Source organism: Haemaphysalis longicornis, unplaced genomic scaffold, assembly GCF_048455015.1.
Source record: "Haemaphysalis longicornis isolate Haplotype H1 unplaced genomic scaffold, Haemaphysalis longicornis Haplotype H1 scaffold_7, whole genome shotgun sequence".
Classification (NCBI taxonomy): domain Eukaryota; kingdom Metazoa; phylum Arthropoda; class Arachnida; order Ixodida; family Ixodidae; genus Haemaphysalis; species Haemaphysalis longicornis.
The window spans coordinates 130,459,511-130,486,247 of NW_027526422.1; the positions used below are offsets into that span (position 1 = coordinate 130,459,511).

General features: G+C 47.8%; 2 protein-coding genes across 2 annotated transcripts in view; both read left to right on the forward strand.

Annotated features, from left to right (window-relative positions):
• LOC144146984 (2-Hydroxyacid oxidase 1-like) overlaps positions 1-26,737 on the forward strand; it is a 430,316-nt gene that overhangs the window by 147,561 nt on the left and 256,018 nt on the right. The gene's annotated exons all lie outside the window — the stretch shown is intronic.
• Positions 1-26,737, forward strand: part of LOC144146985 (2-Hydroxyacid oxidase 1-like) — a 45,991-nt gene that overhangs the window by 7,981 nt on the left and 11,273 nt on the right. The window contains exons 2-5 of the mRNA XM_077678981.1: positions 524-723; positions 2,453-2,604; positions 4,051-4,306; positions 20,198-20,361. Of these exons, the coding sequence (XP_077535107.1) occupies positions 530-723; positions 2,453-2,604; positions 4,051-4,306; positions 20,198-20,361 (766 nt within the window). The 5' untranslated portion in view covers positions 524-529. The remainder of the gene's footprint in view (positions 1-523; positions 724-2,452; positions 2,605-4,050; positions 4,307-20,197; positions 20,362-26,737) is intronic.

The following is a 26,737-nucleotide window of genomic DNA, read 5'->3' on the forward strand; positions in this document are numbered from 1 at the left end:
TGGAACTACTATTTTCTACTCTTTCCTCACCTTTGTAATCTTTACTTTTTCCTATCCCATTATATTTTCCCCACTATTCCCTTGCCAGGACTTGGTTGAGTGTAGGTCAGCTTCCCTGAGGGCTCAATAATATCCCCAAGCCATTTCTTTTCCTTCCTAATGACCCCCCTTCCCTGCACCATGTATCGGTCGGTATGGGAACCGGTTTGTGCGAGGCCGTCAGCGGGTATGCGATCCTGCCCCTATTGCGTGACGCACGACCCTCAGCAGACGGACGAAACTTTTCAATCTACAACAGCTCCGCTGTTAAGGCATTTTATTAATTTATTTAAGGGGGGGGGGGTGATTTCCCTATTCAAGCAATCCATGCTATGAGTAGGCAGCCTTCGCCTGGGGGCCAGGAGTAGCTGGGCGTCCCGATGGCTGTTGGTTATCATCTTCCCTCACAGCTGAGAGATGGAAAGGGGGATGCGAGGGTTAAAGCGACGGCCTCTGCTCATTGTGAACATTCGCACACTTTCAGTTCTCCATGGGTGAAGAAAGGGAAGCAAGTACTGAACTTACGAATGGCCATCCACGGGCTCCGGGATACGCCCACGTTGTTACGCTGGCGGACATCCAGCGCCTGGCCGAAGCCAACCTGGACATCGCCCTAAAATACTACATCGGCAGTGGCGCCGACCAGGAGCAGACCCTCAGGGAAAACATCGAGGCGTTCAGCAGGTGCATCTCTTGCTTACTATCTCATTCGACAAGTCAGGGTACTTTATTTTCACTTTAGGCATATTTTGGGCACATTTAAGTTGCAAGAATATTTTTTGCCCTATACAAGCGCTTATGGGAACACGAGCCAAAGTGCCATCCAAACGGTGCAAAACAAATTCCATTGTGTAGCTGGTTCGTTGTACAACTTTAGAAAACAGCGTAAGCTGGGGTCTGTGATACGCGACCTGTGATGTGAAATATACACGCAGGTGGAAAATTTATAATGCACCCGAGGATAATAAAGGAAATAAACGGAATCGGGTTGTAACCATTACTTTAATATTGGACAAGAATGAAGCCTAAAATGCGGAGGAGATGTGAGCTTCTGTTTAATTTAAAAGCCATTTAGAAAATATAGCGACCACGAATGCCCTCGCTTACTGCTTGATCCCTGCAGATTTGTTCACGTTGACCGTGATGTTAATAGCAATTACCCAGCATTACCCTAGGAACTCGTTACCGCAGCAGTTAGCCTAGGAGGTACTTAACGTGTATGACCTCTAAAGGCTCGGTGTAAAAACTGAACGTCGGTGCTGATCATGAAATGTATGAGAGCAAAATCATTTTTAAAGGTATACGATAGGTTGCTGACACAGTGCCGATATGTTTGACTTGACTATGCGTTGCCGTGAACTTGCTGTATCTTTTGTTTGCTTCGAATAATGGCCTTGCACGCAATGTCGCTTTTCTCTCAGCCCTCGCGCCTGCGTTAGATATTTTCTCTCGCTCATGTCACCTCTTGCATTCTATTTTCATCCGTTCGTTACACTTTCCAGTGACGTGCCTGCTAGCATTCGCCAATTATATCGCAACCGATGCAGGAATCACAACAATGAGAAACATTCTGAGACAAACAGGCAGGCAGACCAACTTTTCGCGTTCAGGTGGACCGAGGAAGGCTATAGCTTTCTAAAAATGACGGTGCTACCTGTAAGAGGTTCGGCAACGAAGGCGCCCCTTACGGTGGAGTGAATGCTTGCGCATTTACTCCACCGTAAGGGGCGCCTTTGTTACCGCGTAATTTTTAAAGCGAAGCCTTCTATTCCCCACTTCTCCCATCGTTTCGCCAAAACCCACTGCAGGAAAGCCAACTCACAGAATATATTTCCACGGAGCCACTTCAAGCGCATCAAAAGAACGCTACCCGCGATCGGAATTTATCCTGGGTCCCTCCCTCGTGTTATGGAGCCGACGGGTATACGATTGCGCCACACCGACACACTTTGGACTGTGACTTTGACTCAGGTTGCATAGGAGGAACCTTCGCGTTTGAAGCGTCTTCCTCTTAAGAAAGGGGCTATGGGATTTTTTATGATCAACAATAAAGACAAGAATGAAGTTATTGGCTCCGAACTACAGGTCATCTGATTGCAATTGTAACTTATAACAACATACCTTTAGCTGTGTTTGAATAAGTCGAAAGCGCTGCACTACTGGACGTAGGTATAGTTTGTACGGTGTTAAGTGTGGAGCTTGCGTTAAACCCACATAGTTCCTAAAAAAAAGAATCAAGCCTGTATGCTCGTGTCTACAGGACATCTCGGCTGGACTTTCCCGAGAGGGTTTGGCGTTACTCACCACAGGAATATTTAGGGGGATTCTTCCACATCGCTATTAAGTTTAATAATCGTGCAGGTGTTTGGAGAACGCATTCCAGGCATTGCATTTTTTGTATTTCTTCATCCAGGCTCCGCTTCAGACCTCGAGTGCTCGTGGATGTCTCGAAGGTTAAGACGACGACCATGGTGCTCGGCCGAAGCATTTCCTTCCCGGTTGGCTTTTCTCCGTCCGCCACTCATCGCATTGCGCACACTGTGGGAGAAATTGGCACAGTCCAAGGTACGTTACCACGCATGGCCGACAGAGTGGAACCTTGATGTTTCGACGCACAGCGTTGGAGCTATAAGAGGGGATTGAAAGCTTGTATTTCAACACTGAGCCGAAATGGGAGCGAACGACTCCTTGGTGCCTGTTCGGAAACGCGGAGGTATTGCTTCGTCATTGAGCAGCTGGGATAACTGCTGGTTACACATGGAAGAGAGATGTGTAGATTGTGCCAACAGACCCGGCGACGCACTTTCTATAATGATTGTCATGATGATGATTATGTTGATGATGATCCTGCCCTTCCAGGTCTGACTTAGGTTCCGGGTCTAGCCTAAGTTCCCAGGTCTAACCTGGGTTTAATTTATTTTCCGGAGGTGAAATTGGGGCGGTAAATGGAATAACGCCTGCCGCAAGGAAATTCCTGAGCGCAATAATGAAGCTTTCCTATCAGTTTAAGGTGTAACATTAAGGGGCAAGGAGAGAGCGGAGTGGGTGAGGGAGCAAACGCATGTTCAGAACATATTTATAGAAATTAAGAAGAAGAAATGGGTGTGGGCAGGGCATGTAATGCGAAGGCAAGATAACCATTGGTCATAAAGGGTGACAGAGTGGATCCGTACAGAAGGCAAGCGGGGCAGGGGGCGGCCGAAAGTTAGATGGGCAGATGAGATCAAGCAGTTTGCGGGGATAAATTGGGCTCAGTTAGCACAGGACCGGGATAATTGGAGATTAATGGGAGAGGCCTTTGCCCTGCAGTGGGCGTAAACAGGTTGATGATGATCGATTCAGGTGACCTGTCGCACAACTGTAAGCTTGAATAAAGTTATGAACCTCTCCTTTGCGCATCCCAGATTTCTGGCCCTGAACGACCGAATGAAGGGCAGAGTCAGGCCCCTACGGGTAATGAGCTCCCCCAACAGCAGCTCGAACGCGAGCATCGTCTTTTATAGCGATGTACACGACATAGAGGCGACACATTAATCTGGCAAAAGGAGTGAGCAAGGTTTGTTTCTCTTGATTGTTGACGGCGGTCACCCCTAAGAAATCCACTACACACATGCTAATACTTTTATCTTGTCTCCACTTATGTTGAAGATGGTGCTTACTGATAACAAATCTATTCAAGATGCATATTCAAATGATGACGCCTACTATTAAAATCCACTGAAGATGAATTTCCAGGTTATCAAACGTAAAAGCTTCAGATAGAAAGCAATGTGGCGAACGTCGTGTGAAGTTGCCACCACGTGCTAATAGCACGCGGTCCTGGGCGTTAATTTTCCAACGCCTCTCGCAATAGTGCACTTCGTACTTCAAAAGCATGTCGATCCTCGGGAGTTTTTATTCGCGCGTATAAAAATACATGAAATCCCAGCCATATCGGCTTCGCTTAAAATACAATTATGCGGGTTTGTCTATTGAGTTTTCTCTAATGTGTGACTGGGTTCACATGCGCAGCTGCGCAGGACGCCGGCGTCGTGATGATCCTGAGTGCCATGAGCACGGTGAGCCTAGAAGACGTGCGGAGAAGCGCCCCGAACTGCCTGCTCTGGCAACAGGCGTACTTCTTCCGGGATCGTTCGCTGACCGAGTCCATTGTGAAGCGAGCCGCAGCTAGCGGTTACGGGGCTATCGTCATTACCGTGGATTCGCCCGTCACCGGAAAGAAGGTCAACCGCATCAAGAACAACTTCCGGTTTAAGGAAGGCCTGAGGTATGCACACGTCACCATTATCCCTTCGTTGCGTCCTAGTATTCATTAACAGCGGATCTACGGTTGGTGGAGCCTTTTCGTCGGTGTGCTGAAGGTCTTGCATCCCGCAAGAGTGGGAACAGCTTCCAAGACCCATTGGCGGCCTCACAGAAACCGGTTCCCAGACCCACCGAGAGATGTCGCAGTGGTGTAGCAGTAGCGGGTTATTCTCCATCCCGCAAGGGGAAGCAGCCTCCGCCGCTGATATTTAGCTGCCGATTCCTTTGCGTGAACTGTAGAATTTGAGCGCCGACAGCGCTGCCGTTCTTCGGCGAGCGACCATGACGTACGGGTCGACACAAGAGTACCACAACTCCACTGTTTCAGCAGATCTCACTCTATGTGAAAGGGGTTTAGTTTTTGTTATTTTTGGAAGAAATCGAAAGAGTCTTTACTAGGTAAGACTGCCGCCTCGGGCCAAACCGCGTTCCAGATAAGCAGGACGTAGAGAAAACGCATGTAAGAATTCAGATTTGCCGCACGTAATCTTTTAATTCCGCTTTCCTATTGAGTGCATGACGCCCGCGCTCTTTATTATGCTACACACAAAACTTCATAGCCACCCTTCCACAAGAACCCCGCCGTTCGTAAAATGAATCCGAGGAATAACTGCTATACGAGACATTACTACGACAAAACGAAAGCAAATCATTCATTTCATGCAACGAAACCGCTCGAAAACAATGGAAACGTTTTTGTTTTTTGTTTTTTGTTTTTGTTCTGTGAAATTGAACCAGTGGCGTGTTCGCGCTTGTGTTCGGGCTCGTGTTCGGGCTGGAGGAAACACCTCTTGCAGGTGCCTCGCCCACTTTAGAATTGTCTTTCAAACACCATTGTTGAATTGCTTTACAGATCAAAATACGGCTGTCCAAAAATCCATAACTTCTGTCCGAAACCACCCGATACACTTATATGGCCGATAAAAATTTCATGTGCTCGCGAAATCAACAAAGAATCCAAAGGCTACGGACATGGATGACCAACTCGCTTCTTATTCCAAAAGCCAGCAAAAGTGAACCCTATGTGGCCCATTGGAGCGAAAGCCCGCGCAAAGCGCGATGCACATGTAATGCGGGTCGGTACCACGCAATCCCCAATTGGCAGGGAATATGGCTGCCGCGACCAGCCGCGCGGATGAAGTGGGGACGCGTGCTTCGAAGCGTGCGTGCGGTGTGTCGTCGGCCTTGCTGCGCCCACTGTTCTCGCTCCATGGTTGCTTTCCTGCTTCGGCGCACTCCGGCCGATTCAGGTACGTGCGAGAGAAATCCAAGGAGGAAAAGAAAACATTCACCCACTTAAAGTAAAAAATCAGTAGTGCTATTACGTTACACACTGTCTTTTATATGTTCAACAAAGCAATGCGGGAAAGTTAAGCACCCACGATTCCGCCCGTCCATGCTGTTGATGCCGCTGGTGCCGCCAGCAACATGTCTGTACGAGGTGTCTGTATTATCGCTGTTCACGCACGACCCGTGCTCTGTTATATCTACCGCGGCTCGGAGAAGTTCGCTGGAGCTTTTGTCAGCGCCAACCTCATACAGCCATGACCCGTCTCACCCACGGAGACCGACCCCTTACGAAAAAAGTGCAGAGACAAAAGAAATGTAAGGACATATGGCGGAAGCCCTTTCGTCATTTGTCTGAGCGGGCGGGTGATCGGCGGAGAGCGCGCACTGCGCTACGCTGCTCCAAATGGTCGGAACTGACGATGACCATGATCGTTAATGGTATCCTCATTGTAAAAGGTTGATGACGCGTCACCTCGCCAGATAATTCAATACATCGATGTTGAACTCTTTGTGTAATTCTAGCGCTGCTCTTAGGGCACGCTCAAAATAAATTTCGTCTGCTACAGTGCTAGCTGCACTAGGAAATATTCTCCTTTCTGCTCTCTTCCACCAGCATTCCAACCTCTTTTTTGTGTTGAATTCCAATGGCAGATCCGGAGCGGTCACCGTGCTGCACCGCGGAGCGCGCCGACTCCGCGAAGAGCAGGTACTACGAAACTGCCTTTGGATCGCAGCTGCTCCCGCCGGAGCAAAGTGCCGACCGTGACGGGAACAGGAAATCCCCAGCATTATTTGCGTCGCACCTTCCCGAAATCGTCTGGTTCCCGCGGGCGCGTTCATCTCGCGCTGCGCAGCTATGGTGGCTAGAAGGGCGGGCCACAGGAGGCTACTGGAGGCAGAGAAGGCGAGCACTGGCCGGAAGCGCAGACGGCGGCGACGTTCGCGACGCCACGCGGCAAAAGTAAGCGCCCTAGTGAGTTCCGGCCAACTCCACCGATTTCGGCGGAGCAAGTTTTTTTGCTCCACGGAGCGATCTCAGCTGCGACGGCGCTCCCGATCTGCCATTGCAACAGGATTTGGTTGCTCCCCATCTGCCTTTGGAACGCGCCTGCTCCAGAGAGAGTTCAAGTTCAAGTTCAAGTTTATTTCACTTTTTTTGCATAACATAAGCGAGTACAATGACAAAGGAGGTCCCGAAGTTGAGAACTGTCGGGGGGACCTCGTTACATAACGTAATTTTAATAGAACAAAACGCAGCAAGCATTGAGCAGGTTTTAGAACATCCTAAAATATAATTAAGACAAGCAAAAAACAATATATCGAACAGGAACCATGCAATAACGCTTCATTGAGAATTAGCACACAAATGTTCTGGAAAATCAATTATACAAAGCAAAAACACTTATAGTTTACTAGATATGTAGTTCTCTCAGAAGATATAATTTAAATAATTTACGAAAAGAATGTAATGCATAACTTGACTTAATTTCTTCAGGTATATTGTTCCAGGTCGACACACCAGCAAATTTTGCGGTCTGTTTGCCGTAGTTCGTACGCAGTTTTGGCGTCAAGAAATTGTTTCGGGCAGAGAATCGGGTGTTGTTTGCGTTAATGAGATGCTCCCGGGGCAATCCATCAATGGATATGTGATTATGGACAAGGCGATACATAAATGAAGCCAGATTTAAAATAAATAAGTCGTTTACCGGAAGCACACCTAGGTTAATGTAGAGAGGCATGGAATGAGACTGATAAGGAGAAAATGTAATGATTCGGAGAGCCTGATTTTGAAGGATTTGAAGAGGTTCGATATAAGTAGCATGCCATGATGAAATGCAGTACGAAAGATGACTATGAATATATGCATAGTATAACGAAAGAACAATGCGTGGGTGAAAATAAGGGCGCGCTTTGATAAGAACATGAATTCCGAAAGCTACCTTTTTAAGCAATGATTGCACGTGATGATTAAACTTCAAATTTCTGTCTAAGACAACGCCGAGAAACTTCGTAGTATCGGATAAAGAGATAACATGGTTGTCGAGAGTTAGAAACGCGCGCGAGGTAGGGGTTTGGGGGGAAGAAAATATCATAAATGTAGTTTTTGTTGGGTTTATTTGAAGACTGTTTATGGCGCACCAACGATGAACGTTTAATAAGTCTGAATTCAGTCTTTGCTGAATCTCATAGGCTGATTTATCTGATGTAAAGATGGTAGTATCATCGGCATAAATGAGGCTGTTTGAATGGGTAAGAATAGCAGGAAGGTCATTAATAAATAACAGAAATAGTAGAGGACCTAGTATGGAGCCTTGTGGAACTCCAGTGTTGATTGATTTAGAAGTGGAAGGTGTACCGTTAATGAAAACAATCTGAGAGCGGTTCGTTAAATAACTACGAAGGAATTCCAATGTAGGCCCTGATATGCCATATGCTTCAAGTTTATGTAACAAAATATGGTGGTTAATTTTATCAAACGCCTTAGTTAGGTCAATGAAAACTGCTCCAACGAGTAAACCTTCGTCGATAGCCTTTTTAATTTGTCAGTAAAACTAAGTACTGCTAGTTCCGTAGAGTAGCCAGGCCTGAAACCAAATTGGTGTGAAGAGAGTAAGTTAAATTTCAGGAGGTAAGACATTAATCGGGTGTAAAAAAGTTTTTCAATTACTTTACTAAAGAACAGGAAGAATACAGATCGGGCGGTAGTTATTGATACATAACCGGTCTCCTTTTTTGAAAACAGGAGTTATTTTACCAACTTTAAGACAATCTGGAAATTTGCCAGCTTTAAACAACTTGTTAATGATTTCGGCTAAAATAGGCGATAATTCAAGACACACCAGTTTTATCTTAGATGGGTGAATATAGTCTAGGCCGGGTCCGGTCGTTTTAAGAGATGAAATAACATTGTAAACTTCTGCCGTCGAAGTAGGACGTAAATAAAAAGAATGAGGACAACGTGACAGAACGGGTAAAGAAGGATTAATCTGGGAGCTATCACAGTTGGCAAAGTGTTCACTGAAAGCTTCTGCAATGTCACTGGGATCGGAAATAGAACAGTCATGAACTAATATTTTTGATAAATGTGGCGGGGTACAGTTGTTTAAAAATCTGTTGATTAATTGCCAGTTCTTCCGGGTATCATTGCCGTTCTTTTGAATTTCTTTTTCATAGTATTCACGTTTGGCCTGCTTCAACAACATTTATAACACGTTAGAATACTTCTTGAACCGATTTTTCAGAGAAATATTAGAAGATTGGGCTTTTAATTTTTTTCTGAGATTTTCCTTCTTAGATATGGAACGTAGCAATCCCGGAGTAATCCATGGATTCCTAGGGGAGCGATACCACTTCGTGATATGGGTTACAGATGTACATTCAGTGATGCACGCGCTTATTTTCACGGAGAAATCACGAAACACTTTTTCTGCGCATTGCTCTACCGCTACAGAACCCCAGTGAGTACCACGTATCAGTTCTACAAATTTTGTGGAATTAAATACGGACTTCGTATGGACACTCGTTTGAACGGGAGTATGTGCTCCTAGGCACAAAAAAACTGGGTAATGATCAGTGAATAAGTAGTCAATAACACCAAAATTCAAAATGCAGTCGATATTACACAGGATATGATCGATTAACGATGATGAGCCACTTGCATCGCATCTGGTAGGATAATTGATGAGAGAAGTCATTCCATAGCCAAGGTAACAATTCACATATTCAGCACAGGGTGTTCTATTTGTGTCAATAATGTTTATATTTATATCTCCACAGACTATAATATTTTTGTGTTCATTTGTTAATCTATCTAGAATGGTTGTCAACTGGATGCAGAAATCTGAATATGAAGAAGAGGGTGACCGATAGATGGACGCGATTATTGTACTACGATTATTCATTGGAAGGACGGCGGGCTCGAATTCCAGCCAGACAGATTCGCAATTGATGTTAATAAATGAGATGTCATTGCGACGCCTGTATGAAAGTGACGACGTAATTAGTATAGCAGACCCTCCTGCACGATGGTTTTCCCGGTTACAGTATTCCGAAGCGTATCCTGGTAGCGCATACAAATTACCGTCACCGACAGACAACCATGTTTCAGAGAGACATACGATTGAAAATGTGTGGTCAACTATAGAAAGGAATGCTAGCAAGTCATCAAAGTGTTTGCGAAGGCTTCGCATATTGAAGTGTATGAGTGATAATGCAGGTGATTGCTCACGGAGCAGTGCTTTGGCCTCCTGGCATGTGAATACACACGATGCCATAAGAAAAAGAACAAATGGTCATCAAGAGTGCATGCACAAGCCTAAGATATGAATCTGAGGTCTTCCACGCCAGAGATGCGACATACGCGGCTGTCATCAGTTTTCCTAGCCTTGATAGCACCATTGTCTGTCCAAAGGTGCTTCCAACTGTGTTCTTTCTTCAGTGATAGCGCCTGTGCGAAGAGACGCTTTTTTTCTGGCGTGAGATGATCATTGACGAAGATAGGTTTATCTGTCTTAGATTGAATTCCGATGTCAGTAGTTGTTAGTCGGGCCTTCCTAGATTTACTGGCGAACTCTATTTTTTTGGTCCTCGAAACAAACCGCGCTATGATGTGCTGCGTACCGTTCTTCGCAGGAACACGATGCACAACATCAATGTCCGTAGTCGTTACAGGGCATTCAACCTTGTTGCCAATCTCTTGGACAACTTGAAGGCAATTTTCGCCTTCAGAAAAGGGCACTCCTCGTATCTCTACATTGTTGATGCGCGAGTACTGTTCGAGATCGCCCATGCGCTTACCCAGTACTTTGTTTTCGGCTTTCAGAAGCTTGTTTTCCTTTATCAGACATTCATTTTCCGCCTTAACTTTTTCACATATCTCATTGAACATTTTGAGGCTCTCGCGCATTCCGGCAATTTCAGTACGGAGATCACCGACTTCCTTGGATAGATCAGCGTTAGTCACCATTTCAAAAGTTGCACAGACAACGTAAGGGCAGCAGTGAGGGCGGCAAAAACTCGCACAATTTCAGAAGCAAAGCAATCCGTGTACACACCTGCGTACGAAGAAACGACTGATTGAGTGCGATGCTCGTAGCCGCGCACACTGCTGCCACAGTGAACGACGATGCGCCGCGGCCCTTGACTTTATAGCCCTCTTGTCCGGGTGAAGACAGGCGCAGTTGACCAGAGCAGAAAGGTTGCAGAAAGAGAGCAGAAAAGAGAGAAAAGAGCAGAAAAAGAGAAAAGAGCAGAAAAGAGAGCAGAGAGAGAGCAGAAAGGTTGCCCCGGAAGTGCTCCGGATCTGCAACCATTGGAGTTCAACATTATTCACCTCTACATCCTTAAAGTTTGCTTCCTCTGTGCTACCCTTAAAACCTAGGACTGCAGGAAGCCCAATATTTCGGTCATATAGCTTTGGATGGACTTTCCAGCTCTATGTGCCGCACAGCTTCTGTTTCTCTCCCGAAGACTGCGCATACCCCATCGTTTTGTGTATACTTCCCTACAGAGCTCTTAGTTCGCGAGCAAGCTGCTCTAGACTAAAAATGCAAAGCACTGCCCTTGGAATTATCGTAGAAATTTTTCTTTCTGATGCCCAATTTCTCTGGTCTGTACATCTCAAACGACGTTTTAGCTTATTTGTTTCTATTAACTTATTTGTTTCTATCAACCTATTTCTTTCTATCTGCATTGTTTCTTTCGTGGTCATTTTCGCTGTCTTTGGTTTTCCGCTGTTATTTACCTAAAATCTTTAGCTATCCGCCTACGTGGATCCATTGCTATCAACCACATATTTTACTCTGAGCATCTCTAATTCCAAACGGCACCCGGCGCATATCTCCGTGCACTGCTTCGTTAGTTGTTTAGCAATGTGCTCCTAAAGCCAAACGGCCTGCCGTTTTCTGCTTTACTTGAAGCCATAATAGAGTGTCTCATTTTAAGCAGAGTATCGCATTCGAAAATTTGAGACCCGGAGGGCCGGAATTATTACTCCATTGCAAATACCTCTGACTACTTCGTATTTGCCATGCCTTCTGTTTGCTTCACTATAGCTGCATTTTGCTTGCTTCTGTTTTTAAGTTGTTCCTTGTGACCTCTTCAGGAATTTTCCCCTTCGTTTACCACACTCCCTAAGTCCTATATTATTTGACTTCGGGTAGCTCGCCATGCTGGATTGACACTGCATCAGAACTAGTGTCATTGTAAATGATTCTTCCCAATTTTTGATGCTAAAATGTAACCCGAGGTCTGTGGCTTCCGGTCACTAATATTTCTGAGCCGTTGCATATCTGTCTGGTTATCAGCTAATTGAAAAATTTCGTCTGCGTTTAACATTCTCGGAATACGCTGTTCTATAACTCCGCCTTGCCACTGGGCGTTTGGTTGAACCCTAATCGACTTTCTTCCGATTTTTTTCTCACCTTGCCATACACAGCATAAACAGTATTGGGCTCAAAGGACATCCCTGTTTTAATTCTCGATAGGTGTTGACCTGCTGTGTGCACTTCTGCATTTCCGCCCTTCCCATGTCAGCAGCACTGGGGCACTGGTGCTACCATGTCAGGTGCTACTACCGCCTCCTCGGGGCCGTGTTTGAAGCTTACGCACTGACACCGTTATGAAGTGCGGCCTCCCATCGTGCTTTCACTGGGTGCGGCCGCAATATTATCGTACGAGGAAAGCTAAAATGTCTGGCTCGCAATTCACACGTCCTGAGCACCCCCCGACTGCTTACGGCGCCAAAAAGGTCTTGTGTGACGGTCGTCACATGAATTCCCATACGAGTAGCGTGTTGTTTACTCATATGTCTCGTGCCTTAGAGCCTTGGTGTCTGCTGCTGTCTGTAAACGAGGGACATCTCCTAAGCGAATTAGAAGTGTTCCATGTCACGAGCTTCGTTCGCATTATTAAAAACACAAGTAAATGATCATACTCAAGTAAATGATCAAGTAAATGATAATGCAGGAACCAAGCAGGCCCCCCCCCCCCCCCGGCAGTCTCACAGCGGCGCAACGGGCGCAATTACTGGCAGCACAAAACTGGAACGAGCACTCAGCGCCGTTGCATTAGAAAATGTTGCTTCCACCTGCAGAACTCTGGAGAAGTGCGTAGGTACCCTCGGAGATGTTTTATCTTGAGCTTGGTTCGTTGGCATTCCCCCCAAAAAATCCCAGAAAAAATCTCCTCCAGCGCGAGGCGCCCGGCACGATCTTCGCCTAGCCGCGTAAGCGGAGCCAAGCCTCGCCTAGCTATGACGTTATCATCGCGCGCACCGGCACCACTCGACCTTCGAGCACACTCTGCTCAGCGTTCGTGGCATATTCTCGCGCGTGCTCTTCTCCTCGCCAGTTGACGTGCGTTTTCGCCTGAACTTGGAAGCCCAAAATACAGAACAGCTCGCTCTACAGACGCCGATTTCGCTAAGCCGGGTGCCGCGGGTTCTAGAGCGTGCTAAAGCGGTCTACTTGGGAGGCATGTCAAAGCTTGCGGACAAAGCGATCTGGGTTTGCCAGTCACGGAGAACTTTCAGCGGCGAGTCCACAAATCCATGTGAGGTACAACAGCCAGGTCTCCGATTAAAGGAAAGGGGCCGCCAGCACTGCTGTTTTTGCAGCCGTGCATCACTAGAGCAAGCTGCGCTAATTTTCAGGTAGAAGGGCAATCTTTAACCCGAAAGTGGTTTATTCCCGGATAAACGAAGATTTCGCTGACGTCATATCCGTCACGGAAGTGACGCCAGTACAACGGCGCAAGCCGCCTGTAATGGGTGCACCCCTGCACACAGGGTCTTCTTGCGGGGAAGCAACCTTTAGAATTAAAGAGTATGTTATAGTTAGGGTTGTTCGTTTTCGGGTTTTATATTTTAACACGAAAGTGGTTTGTGCCGCGATGCCCCAAGATTTCACTGACGTATTATCCATCACGGAAATGACGCCAGTACACCTTTGTTGAAGCAACCCGCCAGCAGGATGTCGCTCGCCAAGCACACCCACAAGACAGCCACCGACCCGCCAATCATGCTCAACTGTAGATTTCGTTGCACATTTCACTTTCACGTTTTATTGATTCCTATGACAGAGGAATCAACCTCAGTTTTTTTCTATAATTGATGCAGCTATCACGGGCATTGAGAGGCGATTTATTGCAGACTCCGGGGGAGGTGTGGATGTAGAGAGCACGTAAACTTCTCGTGTTTAACAGGCGATCAGAAGCAGATGCGGACGTAGTCTGACAATATAAGAGCATTGATATAGGAAAGCTTTTCGCATCCGCTTGTGGCGCGAGAACGCCACAGCCTGATTCCGTCGACGACGTGGCAGCGGTACCCCTGAACCTGCGCTCGTCCTCCCCCAGTATTTCAGGGAAGTGGAGAGCGTGGCCAGGATTATCATGGTTACGCCGCGCTCTTCCTTTGAAGCGGTGGTTGTAAAGCACGCTGACAAGACTGAAGACATGGCTGCCTAGTACTATACGGGACGAACGCCTGAACTGGAAGGCTCTGGCACATATTCATCGAAACATGGTAGTTTATCATCATCAAAAACATGTTCATCAAGAAATGTTCATCCAAACATAACAGAGTTAATGAAAAACTCTGTGAGCGCGTACAACAACTGCACTCGTGTTTTTGCACCCCCGGAAAGGGTCAAAAGCTGGAAAATCTAAGGACTCTGCCATTAGAATGCATATTTGGTCTCCTAAGGGGTCATTACGCATATGGTGCAAAATATTTATTATTAAACTCGCTGTCATTTTCTTTGAAAGCTTAAATTATTCTTGTCTATTCGAAGTAAACATGCCATCTCCATTTATAAAAACCAAACGGCCACCAGGGGAAGATGTGTTCCCCACTTGTAATTTTTCTTAACTACGTTCTCAAGTGAGCGTCCATGCGCTAACCCTAACGCTTCGGTGAGCCGGTTCCCGGCTCCCGTTGTGGCACTTGCAAGCATGCCGGCGGACGTGGAATCCTCTCCCACCACTCATGCCGCTTCTACCGAGACCATGGACTTCGACTCGCACAGTGGCCGCACCATTCACGCCGACAGCCCGTGGATCCAAGTTTTACACTCACGCTTCAAGAAGAAGACGGCTCATGCCCCGAGCATCGTTACTAACCCGAAGACAGCATCGCTACCAGCCGCGCCACCACGAGATGCCTCCACGCAGCGGCGCAACCCTCTACCACGCCTGCCTCCCAATAATTACACCGTGATCTATCGCCCCCGATCCGGCCTCGATCTTTCAGCCTGGTCGCCTCACCTACTCACACAAAGCTTAGCGACGGCAAGCAACATTCCGCAGCAGGAATTCTTCTCTCAAGTCACAATTCAAATTCAGACACTCCAAAACCTCATTGTAGCTAGTACGCCGAGTGAAATTCACGCCATAACCCTCAGCCGCATCTCCTCTGTTCAACTCAACTCTGTCCTGTACGAACTTCTCCCGTACCTGAAGCCTCCACCTGACACCTGCCGTGGAGTCATTCACGGTCTTGACCCCGGCACCACGAACGAGAACCTCCCGGACCTCCTCATAGCTAATGAACCTCGCCTTCTTCACTCACGCATGTTGGGTCAAACCACGTCAGCCCTCCTGACATTTCAAGGCCCGCACGTCCCCTTTTATGTAAAAGTCGGCAGTCTCATCTACCGCTGCCGCCCGTTTCGAAGAACTGTTCAGTTCTGCCGACTGTGCGGAGACGTCGGCCATCGGCAGGACGTCTGCCCACACCCCGACCAACAAGTCTGTCCCGGCTGCGGAACTCCCAATCCCACCGATGACCATCGATGCTCACCAAATTGCAAGCTGTGTGACCTTCCCCACATCACCGCTTCCAAGGACTGCCCCCAACGCCTGATTCCAACGCTGCCCGTGGTCAAGCGGAAACATCCAATGCAGCCACCAGTCTCGACCTACAATAGCAAGCTTCCGGACACAACAAATCAGGCTCGAACTACCAAACCGGTGAGCTGGTCACAGGCCGTTCGTAGCGCTCCCACTGCTCAACATTTTCCTCCCCTTCCGAAACCCACGCCATCAAGCACTCGTACCCACACTACCGTCGACACACACACCACACCTGCCACCTCATCTTCGTCCGCCATCGATGGCCTCCTCACAGAACTACGCAACCAAAACGCGATGCTCCTCCGACGCATAGAAGCCCTTGAACAAGAATCACGCACTCGCAGTAGCGATCGCGTTTGCCAGCACGAAGATCATGTTCGGGTTGAACAATCTGCGCCCTCATCCCCGTCAGCTCCTCCTCCCCCACCCATCATCACTGCTGAAGATATTTCGGCGCTCATAGATAGGAAGATACAAGTAGCTCTTGTAGAAGTGAACCAAGCACTAGCCACAACTACCAAATCAATCGTCCAGCTCGGAGAAACTATCACAGCCCGAATCACAGCCCTAGAGCAGTCTCACTCCTCTATCGGCCAGATGCTTGAATCACTTCATCTCCGTCTCGATTGCCTTGAACTCGAACAACCCCAAAACCCCAAAAAGCCTAAAATCGATCAGAGCAGCGACGAGCAACTTGCCTCTATAACCCCCCTTCCAGATGACTAACGCCTCCACTGTTACAATCTTCCAATGGAATTGCCGCTCTTTCCTCAGCAAACGCTTTCAACTCGGCCATTATACTCAGCAACACCAACCTGACATTTTGGTCCTACAAGAATCGGACACCCCTTCACCAAAACTCAGAGGCTACGAAGCTTACACTCAAGATCCGAGTCACCGCACCGCCACGCTCGTATCCAAGACTCTCGCCGCCCAACTACACGACATTGCATCGCCCATCGCTCATACCTTTCTGGAAATTCTTCCCTCCCACCCGAAGAGCACAAGCCTGTTCATTCTCAACATCTACAGCCCTCCAACGCACTCCCTCACCACCATCGACCACCTCATCCACAACGCAATTCGCACCTCTCGTACCGCTCCTCTCATTGTTTTAGGTGACTTCAACGCTCCGCACCCAGCATGGGGCTATCATCACGCAACCAAAAAAGGGGCAACCTTACTCAACGCCACACAGCAGCACGTTCTCACTCTCTGCAACGACCTTACCACCCCTACACGGCTGGGCAACAGTGTATCACGAGATACGAACCCCGACCTCACCTTTTCACATAATATTTCCTACCTGGAATGGCAGTGTCTTGACGACACATTGGGCAGCGATCATCATATTATCTGTATCACTATACCCCGCCTCACCCTCAAACCTCGCATCGGTCAAGCCACACTCACCGACTGGGAATCCTTTCGTAAAGATCCTGAACCCTTTCAAGACACTATCACCAACCTAGAAGAATGGACTTCGCAATTAATCACGGCTGTCAAGAAGCATTCCAAGACAATTCCTCTGACGGTGGAGAATCCCTCAGTTGACTCCCATCTTCTCCATCTATGGGAGGCTTGCCGCGGCCTCGTTCGTAGATGGCGGAGGCAGAAATATAATAGATCCCTGAAACGTCGAATTGCTGCCCTGACCCAAGAAGCTGCTATCTACGCGCACACCCTTCACAAACAAAACTGGGCTACCTTTTGCGACCAGCTCCAAGGAACACTCAGCAGTAAACGCACGTGGCACCTCCTCCGTAGTCTTCTTGGCTCGAAACCTGCCAAAGCTGCCACCCACAATCACGTCCGCCGTCTTCTTAACAACTATCCCCATTCGAATGATCAGCTACTAAAAGAGCTCAAGACCACCCTTTTTGGTACCGACAGCAATACCTCTCATTTCTGCCACGCTGATTACACTGGCGCTCCACCTTCAAGCCACTGTCACCCAACTTACCCATCTCATCAAGCGCATCACAAACCAACGTCAGGGCCTCAAAGAAGACGATACAATACGACTAATTCAAGCACTTTTAATTAGTCGCATCACATATTCCACCCCATACATCGCCCTTAAACCCAGAGAACGGGAGAAAGTCGATATACTAATTCGAAAAGCTTTCAAAATTGGACTTGGCCTCCCCGCTCAAACCTCTACCTGTCGTTTCTTCCAACTCGGAATCCACAACACCCTCGAAGAACTCCTGGAAGCTCAACGCAACAGCCAACTCACCAGACTCCTCCTTACCAGCACCGGCCGACACGTCCTCCAGGTTCTCGGATACCCGACCCCACCTGCTTCACAAGCCCTTCAGCGCATTCCATCTTCAATCCGGTCCCACATTACTGTATCCAAAATTCCTAACAATATGCACCCAGAATTCAACCAAGGTAGAAGGCTCTCCCGGGTTAAGCATCTGCGTTCACAATTCCACTTTCATCCCGATACTCGCTACACCGACGCCGCCCTCTACCCCACACGCCAGGCTCATGCTCTGGCGGTTGTAAACTCAGAAGGCACACTTCTCACCTCCCTCACAACTCTCTCGACATCAACCACCACTGCCGAAGAAATTGCCATAGCCATCGCCGCTACAACTGGCTCCGAATACCTTACAATAATAACAGATTCCCAGCAAGCCTGCCGTAACATTCAACGTGGACGCATCTCACTTCCTGCATTTGCATTCTCGCCTCAATCAATCCCCTCCCCGACCTGTACATCGTCTGGACCCCTGGCCACTCGTCCCTCGAGGGAAATGAGGCGGCTCACGCCGCTGCCCGCGCCCTTCCACACCGGGCATTTCCCTCAGGAACAGAACCTACGGTCCAGCCTCCTCCAACTCCCGCTGTTCCATCACGCTACCACGACATCCTGCACCATTATCGCAACGTTCGCCTCACTTTGCCTCAACCTCACCCTCAACTAACCAAGGAGGAAGCAGTCATCTGGCGTCGATTACAAACAAACACATATTACAACGCACCCATCCTCCACGCTATCTCCCCTACCCAATACACCCTCACCTGCCAATTCTGCCCCTCTCTTATACTACCTACCACATGGTGTGGGCCTGTCAAAACACCCCATCGCTTGCCCCCAATCCCAGACCTTCCCCAGAGCAGTGGGAGGGCCTGCTGACCAGCTCCCGTCACGCTGACCAGATCTTTCTGGTCACCCGTGCCAGGGCTGCAGCCAAGGCCCAAGGGTACCTGGACTGAGGTGAACCCACCCCACCGAGTGACGTCTCAACCACCACCGTCTGCTCTAATAAATGTTTCTTCTCTCTCTCTCTCTTACGCTGCTTCTAGGAACACATTTGACACATCTGGAAGCTACGAGCTATCGAATAATACTGATAACTTTGGCACATACAAAAGTAAACTTTTTTTGAGGCTACTGAAGAGCAGAAACCCCGTATTTTTAGCATCAACAGCATTTAGCGCGCTTACAAAGCATCCGTAAGCAACGCGAGTTGGGCTTTGTTAGGATATGTAACACACTCTTAATGTTCTTTTTTGTACCTTCAGAGCCTAACTCCTCAAATATTTTCGATGGGAGAGCAACTAACTCAACCTTAAGTAGGAACTCACTCATGCTAGGCATTCATCATCGCCCTCACATACCCTACAAGCTGTAAAATCGAATCTCTCCAGCGAGGGCATCTGTATTAAAGAATTCTCCCACTTCTGGTACACCACATCATGGATGGTCTCTCAGTATCACGGCGCCAAAAGTCATCATCCAAGCGACCAGCATTGATTTCAAACGTTTTGCGCACTACTATGGCTGTGTAAGGACGCTTCTTAAAAGAGGCGCGCGAATTTGATCACAAAGATTAATGTTAATAGTTCAACAGGAAATACCCTTCATTGAAAGTAACTAAGATTGGCTTGCGCTATAAGAAAGCCTACATTGCTCATGTCTGGAGGCGACCAAAGCTGTAGATTAGTAACAAAAAATAGAAGCATCCAGACCACCTTGCGTACCGAAATCAATTTCCAGTGATAATAACCGCTCTGTAAATCTTCCTGTTCCATCGACTCCTTCACTGCCTCTCCAAAATTATTAGCCTTACTTATTGAAAAAGTTCACTTAAGAACTCACTCAGAAATCATGAAGCAATATATGATTATGTGGGTGTCATGATTAAAAACTGCGAAGCAGGATGTCTCCGGAGTTTGACTGGTGCATACGTTGGTCTTCGGTGATCCAAACATAGTACGCAGACAAATACATTTAAGTAAGGTCACTATTCCCTAACTTAGAAATCATATTCGATGGTATCTGTGTCATTCTACTTCTTTTATATGTACCGTGACACTCAATACGAGTACCTTTCAACAACGCAGTTGCACTCATTCCGGCCCTAGCCGGCACAGCGTCAGCGCAACTGAAATCTAACAATACAGGCTGATTGTTTCCCTACGGCATGTTGGCGGTGTGCAGTTTAAAATATTTCGTGTGGGAACCTTTTCAAATTCTAACCACTGCTACTGCTGACATGCCACCATGACAACATTAGGTTGGTTTTGGGCTAGGAGGGCTCGCTGTCGTTGCATCTCGTTTTCTTCGTTGTGAGTCCCGAAAAAACGCAACGAATATACGCTGTTTATAATAGAAGCACAAACACCCAATCCAAAAATTATTGTAAAATTAGTTTAAAAGTGTTACAAGGGCTTCTTGTTCACTTTCTGGCCATAGCTTTGCCAACCTCGAGACTTCATCCCCGGGAAAGACCTTCACCTTCGACACACGTAGCGAGGACTTCGTGGGGAACGTGTTCTCACCAAGCGCTACCTGGGAGGACGTCCGATGGCTACGCAACATCACTGAGCTGCCGATTGTCGTCAAGGGAATTCTCACAGGTAGATTGGACGTTGCTTACGTGTTACTTCTGGCAATACGCATGTAAGAATGCCGGGCCTTCCTGCAAGGTCGTCTAAGAAGTGTTTGCATTCCACCGAGAAAAGCCAATTTGGCGAGTACGTCGTGTTCAGTGCTAAAAATGCTAACTTTTATCCCGGTTGTCACCATCATTCCAAAAAGTAATGAAATCAATTATTGCCCTCTTATAACATAGACATTTGGATGAGAGATGGAGCATGCCACATTTACAGTAAATTTGAAATGTCCAAGCACAATAACACTCACCGTCACAATCGAGTGCTTGGCTGTTGCAAGATGGGTACAATGTTGATCCTCGATAAACCAAAGCCTCTGTGAGAGAAATGGTTTGTCCAGGATAGGGTGGGATGCAAGGCAAGTTCTGCCTCTTGAAACGGGTGCTGTCACGTCGGGCGTATGAAGGCGGAAAAGGTTCAGCTAGGCGGCAGCAGCAGGAGGATGTTGGGGTTGCTGGTGAGGATGATGCGAGTATTGAGATCGTCTCATCGACGACGCCACGAAATGCTTTCTGTCTCATCGGGGCAGCATGGCGGATTCCGATTTTGTAAGAGGTCATCTGCGGTCTGCAGCTGCCGCTACCCTAACACGGGTTTCTGCCGCACAACAGCGTGGGATGGACAAGTGCAAAAGACGCGTGTTCTTCTCGACGCGGCGGCAGTACGGCTTACGCGTCGTGTTGCTTAACCCAAGCAGCCGGGTTTGATCGGCGGCCGTAGGGGATGTTTTCAGCCGGAGGCAAAAAGTGAAGACACCTGTGTGTCGAGATTCCGTATCATCTCGAGATCCCCACGAGGTCAAAGTTAATAAGGGGCCCACCACAGTGCCACGCCACAGAGCCCAGCGTAGCCCCGCATGGAACCTTTAAAATTACTGCTACGAAAAGGACGCTCTGCATTGTCTCCAGGCCAATGTTACCTACGCATGGTGGTCTGCTATTATTGCACTGTACGTGCAGCAGTGGTGCGATGTTTCACAAGCGTTTTGGTGCCGAGGAGGCTCATCTGCGTTTCAGTGCTCCCACGAGAAGCAGAAGCCGCGAGGCTTCACCTTCGGGCCCTCCTAGGCAAAGATGGTTTTGCCACCTTCTGCTGATGACACACCTGTCCGCGTATAAACACCGAAAATAGTTAATCCCTAAGGTCACGGCAGAGCCAGGGGCTCCTTAGTAAGCTCGTGTGTAGCCCCATTTCCAGATCCAAACTTACCCATCTTTGCACGTCGTGTTGAGCGTGCGCCGTGCAACTCAGCAAGACCCGTCGTCTTGTGGGTCCTCAAGACCGGGGCGGCTACATTAATCCACACTCACCAGAGGTCACCAGTAAGTAGGAGATGAGAAATCCAGGTGTACGTCCTCCACTGGAGCAGAAATGCACATACGCCCGTCATAGTTCCTAATCAGCGAGGGAAGGCCGCCTTTCTTGTACCATCCCTGGGCTCCACAGCTCTTACAATTACGCGCTTTCAATCAGCTGTTCTTTCTCTCTTTTGAATATCTGGGAAAAAATGGTCCTGTGCATCATGACACCACAAATCATACTTCAAAATGGGAAAGGCGCCATCTAAGCGCATGAATGAGAAGGCAACAAGTTAGACGAATCACGACATGGTGAAACAGCGTACTTAAATTTTACATGATGTCGACCATGGGGGGGGGGGAAGAAGCGGAGCAAGGTGCGCGCCAGGCTATTCCTCGTCGTCTTTGCTGGTGGGTCATGGCTCAATGGGGCATTGTCCACCTATGTGTCCAGTGACAATACGAAGGACAAATCATTCAGTGTTCTCTCTGTTTCATAAAAGTTGCTTACCAAAATTTTAGTAAGCTGCACAAGTGTAATCCTAGATTTTGAAGAACCGGGTGAAGAGGCTGAGTTTATGAAAGCTACTTAATAATAGATTCTATAGTAGTAGCAGTAGTAACTTTATTTGAGCTCGAGGCGTTTTCAGACGCCACACGAAGCGGTTCCCAGGTCGCGGGAACCGTATTGGGCCAGCAGCTCCTGGCCCCTGGCCGTCAGCGCGAGCTGGGTCGGCAGGGCGGGGCTTGACCGCAAGGTCTCCCATCGCTCGTGGAGTGGGGTAGGGGGGGTGGAGGGAGGGTGGGGGATATAGTGGCCTTGAGTTCAGTGCACTCCGCCAGTATGTGTGCGAGCGTGCCGCTGTTTGTTTTACAGAATGGGCAGCGGTAGCCCTCGTGTTCAGGGTAAAATGCATGCAACAGAACGGGGTCGGCTAGTAACCCCGCCTGGATGCGCCGGAGTATTGTCTGTTGCTCCATGGACACGGTGCGGTGTGGCTCGGGGAGGGTACGCCGCTCGTCTTTGTATTCGTTCGTAATTTCTTTATATGTGAGTGCCGGAGTTGGGGTGTCCGTGTCCTGCCCTGCCCGGAGGGCATACAGTTAGGTGGTAATGCAGAAATGCACGGGCTATAATATGCCTCTTTGAATTACATATAAAATTACAAAAAAACTTTCATTCAATACAAACTTGTGCAGCTACAGAAACATTGAACGAGCAGAAAGTAGAGAAGACGCAAGACGTGCCCACGTCATCCTATACAAGGAATGTTTCGGAACAATAACGCTTCGCCAGAACATTTGGAAGTTCTCTATTATACAAAGGGCGACAGGCGAGCGGCACCATCTCCCCTAAACTGCTCAGGGCATGTGTATGTGGTATTTAGGTAGCTTTAATGGCAGATACCAAGGATGCTTGCAAATGGAGAATATTTCAGCACCTCAACATCTGTTGAGTACATTTCATTGTACAGTAGATCGGAAGAGGACCTGCATAGGTTTCTTCAGGGTCTCTACTTAGAATTTTAAGTCGTTCCGACAAACATAAATATAAATGTTCTAAAGTAGTAATATTTACACGTGCAGAGAGTGCCACTTTAGCTTGGCCAAGGAAATGCTGGACGAGGTGCGTAAATATAACTTTCGGAATGCTTGCCAGTGCCCATTCCGACAATGATGAAAATATCAGGCGTAGAGTTCCATAAGCAGGCAAGCATTCGGAGAACACTCTGAAGTAATGTACACGAGGGTAGCCGTGTCACTGAAAAGAAGAGAATACAAGCAATGCGCCACCCAGTAACGGTTGACAGTTCAAACACTTAGAGACATACTAAGCGCCTCCAAAAAACTTTCGTCGACCGAACAGGCCATTTAAAGATGAAGAATAAAAGCAATGTTTCTGGATAGAAAGGGAGACTGTGGCATTAGGGCGGGTGGGGACCTTGGGTGGAATGCATCATCGCTCAAACTACGAGCAAGTTGTAGCAGTACAACACTTCTAGTGCAAAATGATCTTCCGCGCTGGTCTCGATGGAAGAATAGTATGGGAGGGGAGCTTCTAAAGTCTAAGTTCAATGAACGAAAAGAAAAACCCCATCTGGCTGCCTACCTCTTCCACGCATAGACGAAGTCACTAACAAATGTCTCGCAAATGCTGTCTATACACCAGAAGCACACCGCAAGTTGTATACACCACACCTTTCCCCTACCCGGATGTCTTTACTGTCATACCACAACTTTATCGGTGCTTGCCCATCTTGTTTGGTAAGGACCAGCCTTTGTCAGACATCATGCATTTACATCCTCGGAGCAGCAATCGGATGCGCTATAACTTGATGCCCAACTATTACCTGAAGATGCCGGTTACTAAATCAAAAGCGGTCCAGCACAGGCTGTTTAAGTGGGTAGTCCACCGGATGTAACGGCACCGAACTTTCGAACCTCTCCACTGCTGATACAGTGAACTGCCCCATTAACTAAAGATGCCAAAAACTATGAACAAGAATTGTGGGTAAGCATGATGCGGCGAATTGCCAGCCCGTGCGTCATCATGGTAAAGAACTCCCTTGCTAGAGACCGAATTCAAAGTAGAAGATCGGTATCTCAATGGAGGTATGAGCTGAGAAAATTTCGGGGCAGTTGAAATGCCATGGTACAAGCAAAAATGCGTGTTCATTTAAGTTGGCTGGTGATGATGAGTTGGCTCGTGAAGAGATGCAGCGATGGCGTAGAGGTAGAACACCCGCCTCGCGTGCAGAAGGACCGTGGTTCGAATCCCGGTGCCGGACAATTCCCACCGGATTAAAAAAAAAATCCGCGTATTGATGGAATTGCACAAAGGGGCTTGGGGTGCGGCCTGACCCCGGCGACCATTGCCGGTAATGCACTCCCTCACCAGAGCAGGATTGGCCACCCTGGTGTAGTAAAGGCCACAACCTCCCATGAATACGCCAGTTAACCCTCGGCCCTCAGTCCCCAGCGGCTGCGAAGCAACTGACCACGGCGGCGGTCAGACCTGTGACGCAGCAGAGGGTGCTAAGAATCCCTGGATCCGGACAGGCCGCCAATGAAATCTGAACCTGGCAAAGTTTAACGCGCGAACCTTATCTAGCGAAGCAAGTCTCGAGGTGTTGTTCGAGGAATTAGAGGGCATTAAATGGGATGCAATAGGGCTTAGCGAGGTTAGGAGGGCAGGCAAAGCCTTTACGGTGCTGAGAAATGGACACGTCCTATGTTACCGGGGTCTACAGGACAGAAGAGAGCTGGGAGTGGGACTTCTGGTCAATAAAAGCATAGCTGGCAACATAGATGAATACTATAGCATTAACGAAAGGGCAGCAGGTCTTGTAATCAGGCTCAATAAGAGGTACAAGCTCAAGGTGGTGCAGGGCTACGCGCCCACATCCAGCCACGACGACCAAGTAGTGGAACGCTTCTATGAAGATGTGGAATCGGCAATGGCTAAAGTAAAAACACAGTATACCGTAGTTATGGGGGACTTCAATGCTAAAGTAGGCAAGAATCAGGCTGGAGACAAGGCAGTTGGGAACTATGGTCTGGGCTGTTGAAATAGCAGGGGGGACCTACTAGTTGAGTTTGCAGAACGGAATAACCTACGCATAATGAATACCTTCTGTAAACGGGAGAGTCGGAAGTGGACCTGGAGGAGGCCGGATGGGGAGCACAAAAATGAAATAGACCTCATATTATGCGATAACCCTATCGTCGTGCAGGATGTGGAAGTGCTCGGAAGGGTAAGGTGTAGTGACCACCGTATGGTAAGATCTCGAATTAGGCTAGATTTGAGGAGGGACCGCAACAAGCTAGTACGAAAGAAGCCGATAAATGAGCTAACAGTAAGACGTAAAGTAGAAGAATTCAGGATCGCACTGCAGAACCGATATTCTGCCCTTAACGAGGAAGCCGAGCTTACGACACAGGAAGCCAGCGACAACCTTACACGCATTATCACGGAGTGTGCAGTAGAAGTCGGGGGCACTATGGCTAGACAGGATACTGGTAAACTTTCACAGGAGACGAAAGATCTAATCAGGAAACGGCAAACCATGAGAATCTCTACCGCAGCTGACAGAATAGAACTAGCCGAGCTGTCGAAGTTAATCAATAAGCGTAAGACAGCTGACATACGGAAGTATAATATGGAGAGGATCGAATACGCTGTAAAGAACGGAGGTAGCCTGAAAGCAGTGAAGAGACGTCTTGGCGTGGAGAAAAATCAGATGTATGCACTTAAGGATAAGCAAGGCAATGTCATCACAAATAGGGATAAAATAGTCACAGTGGCCGAGGAGTTCTATAGGGATCTGTACAGTAGCAGGGACATACAGGATAATGCCGAACGAGACAGTAGCTCAGAGGAGATAGACATCCCACCAGTAACGACCGAAGAAGTAAGGAAGGCTTTGAAAGAAATGAAAGGGGGCAAAGCACCTGGTGAGGATCAGATAACAGCAGACCTCTTGAAGGATGGCGGAGAAATTATACTTGAAAAACTGGCAAACCTGTATACGCAATGCCTAATGACCGCAATGGTACCGGAATCTTGGAAGAACGCGAACATCATCCTAATCCATAAGAAAGGCAACATGAAGGACTTGAAAAATTATAGGCCGATCAGCTTTCTGTCAGTCGTCTACAAGGTATTTACCAAGGTAATCGCTAACCGAATCTCTGCAACCTTAGATTTCAGTCAACCTAAAGAACAAGCAGGGTTCCGTAAAGGTTATTTAACAGTGGACCATATTCACAGGATCAATCAGGTGATAGAAAAGTGCGCTGAGTATACTGAACCCCTATATATAGCCTTCATAGATTATGAGAAAGCATTTGACTCGGTCGAAACCCTAGCAGTCATTCAGGCATTACGGAACCAGGGGGTAGATGAGCATTATGTAAGAATACTAGAGGATATCTACAACGGGTCTACAGCTACCATCATCCTCCATAGGGAGAGCTGCAAAATACCTATAAGGAAGGGTGTCAGACAAGGAGACACAATCTCACCAATGTTATTCACAGCA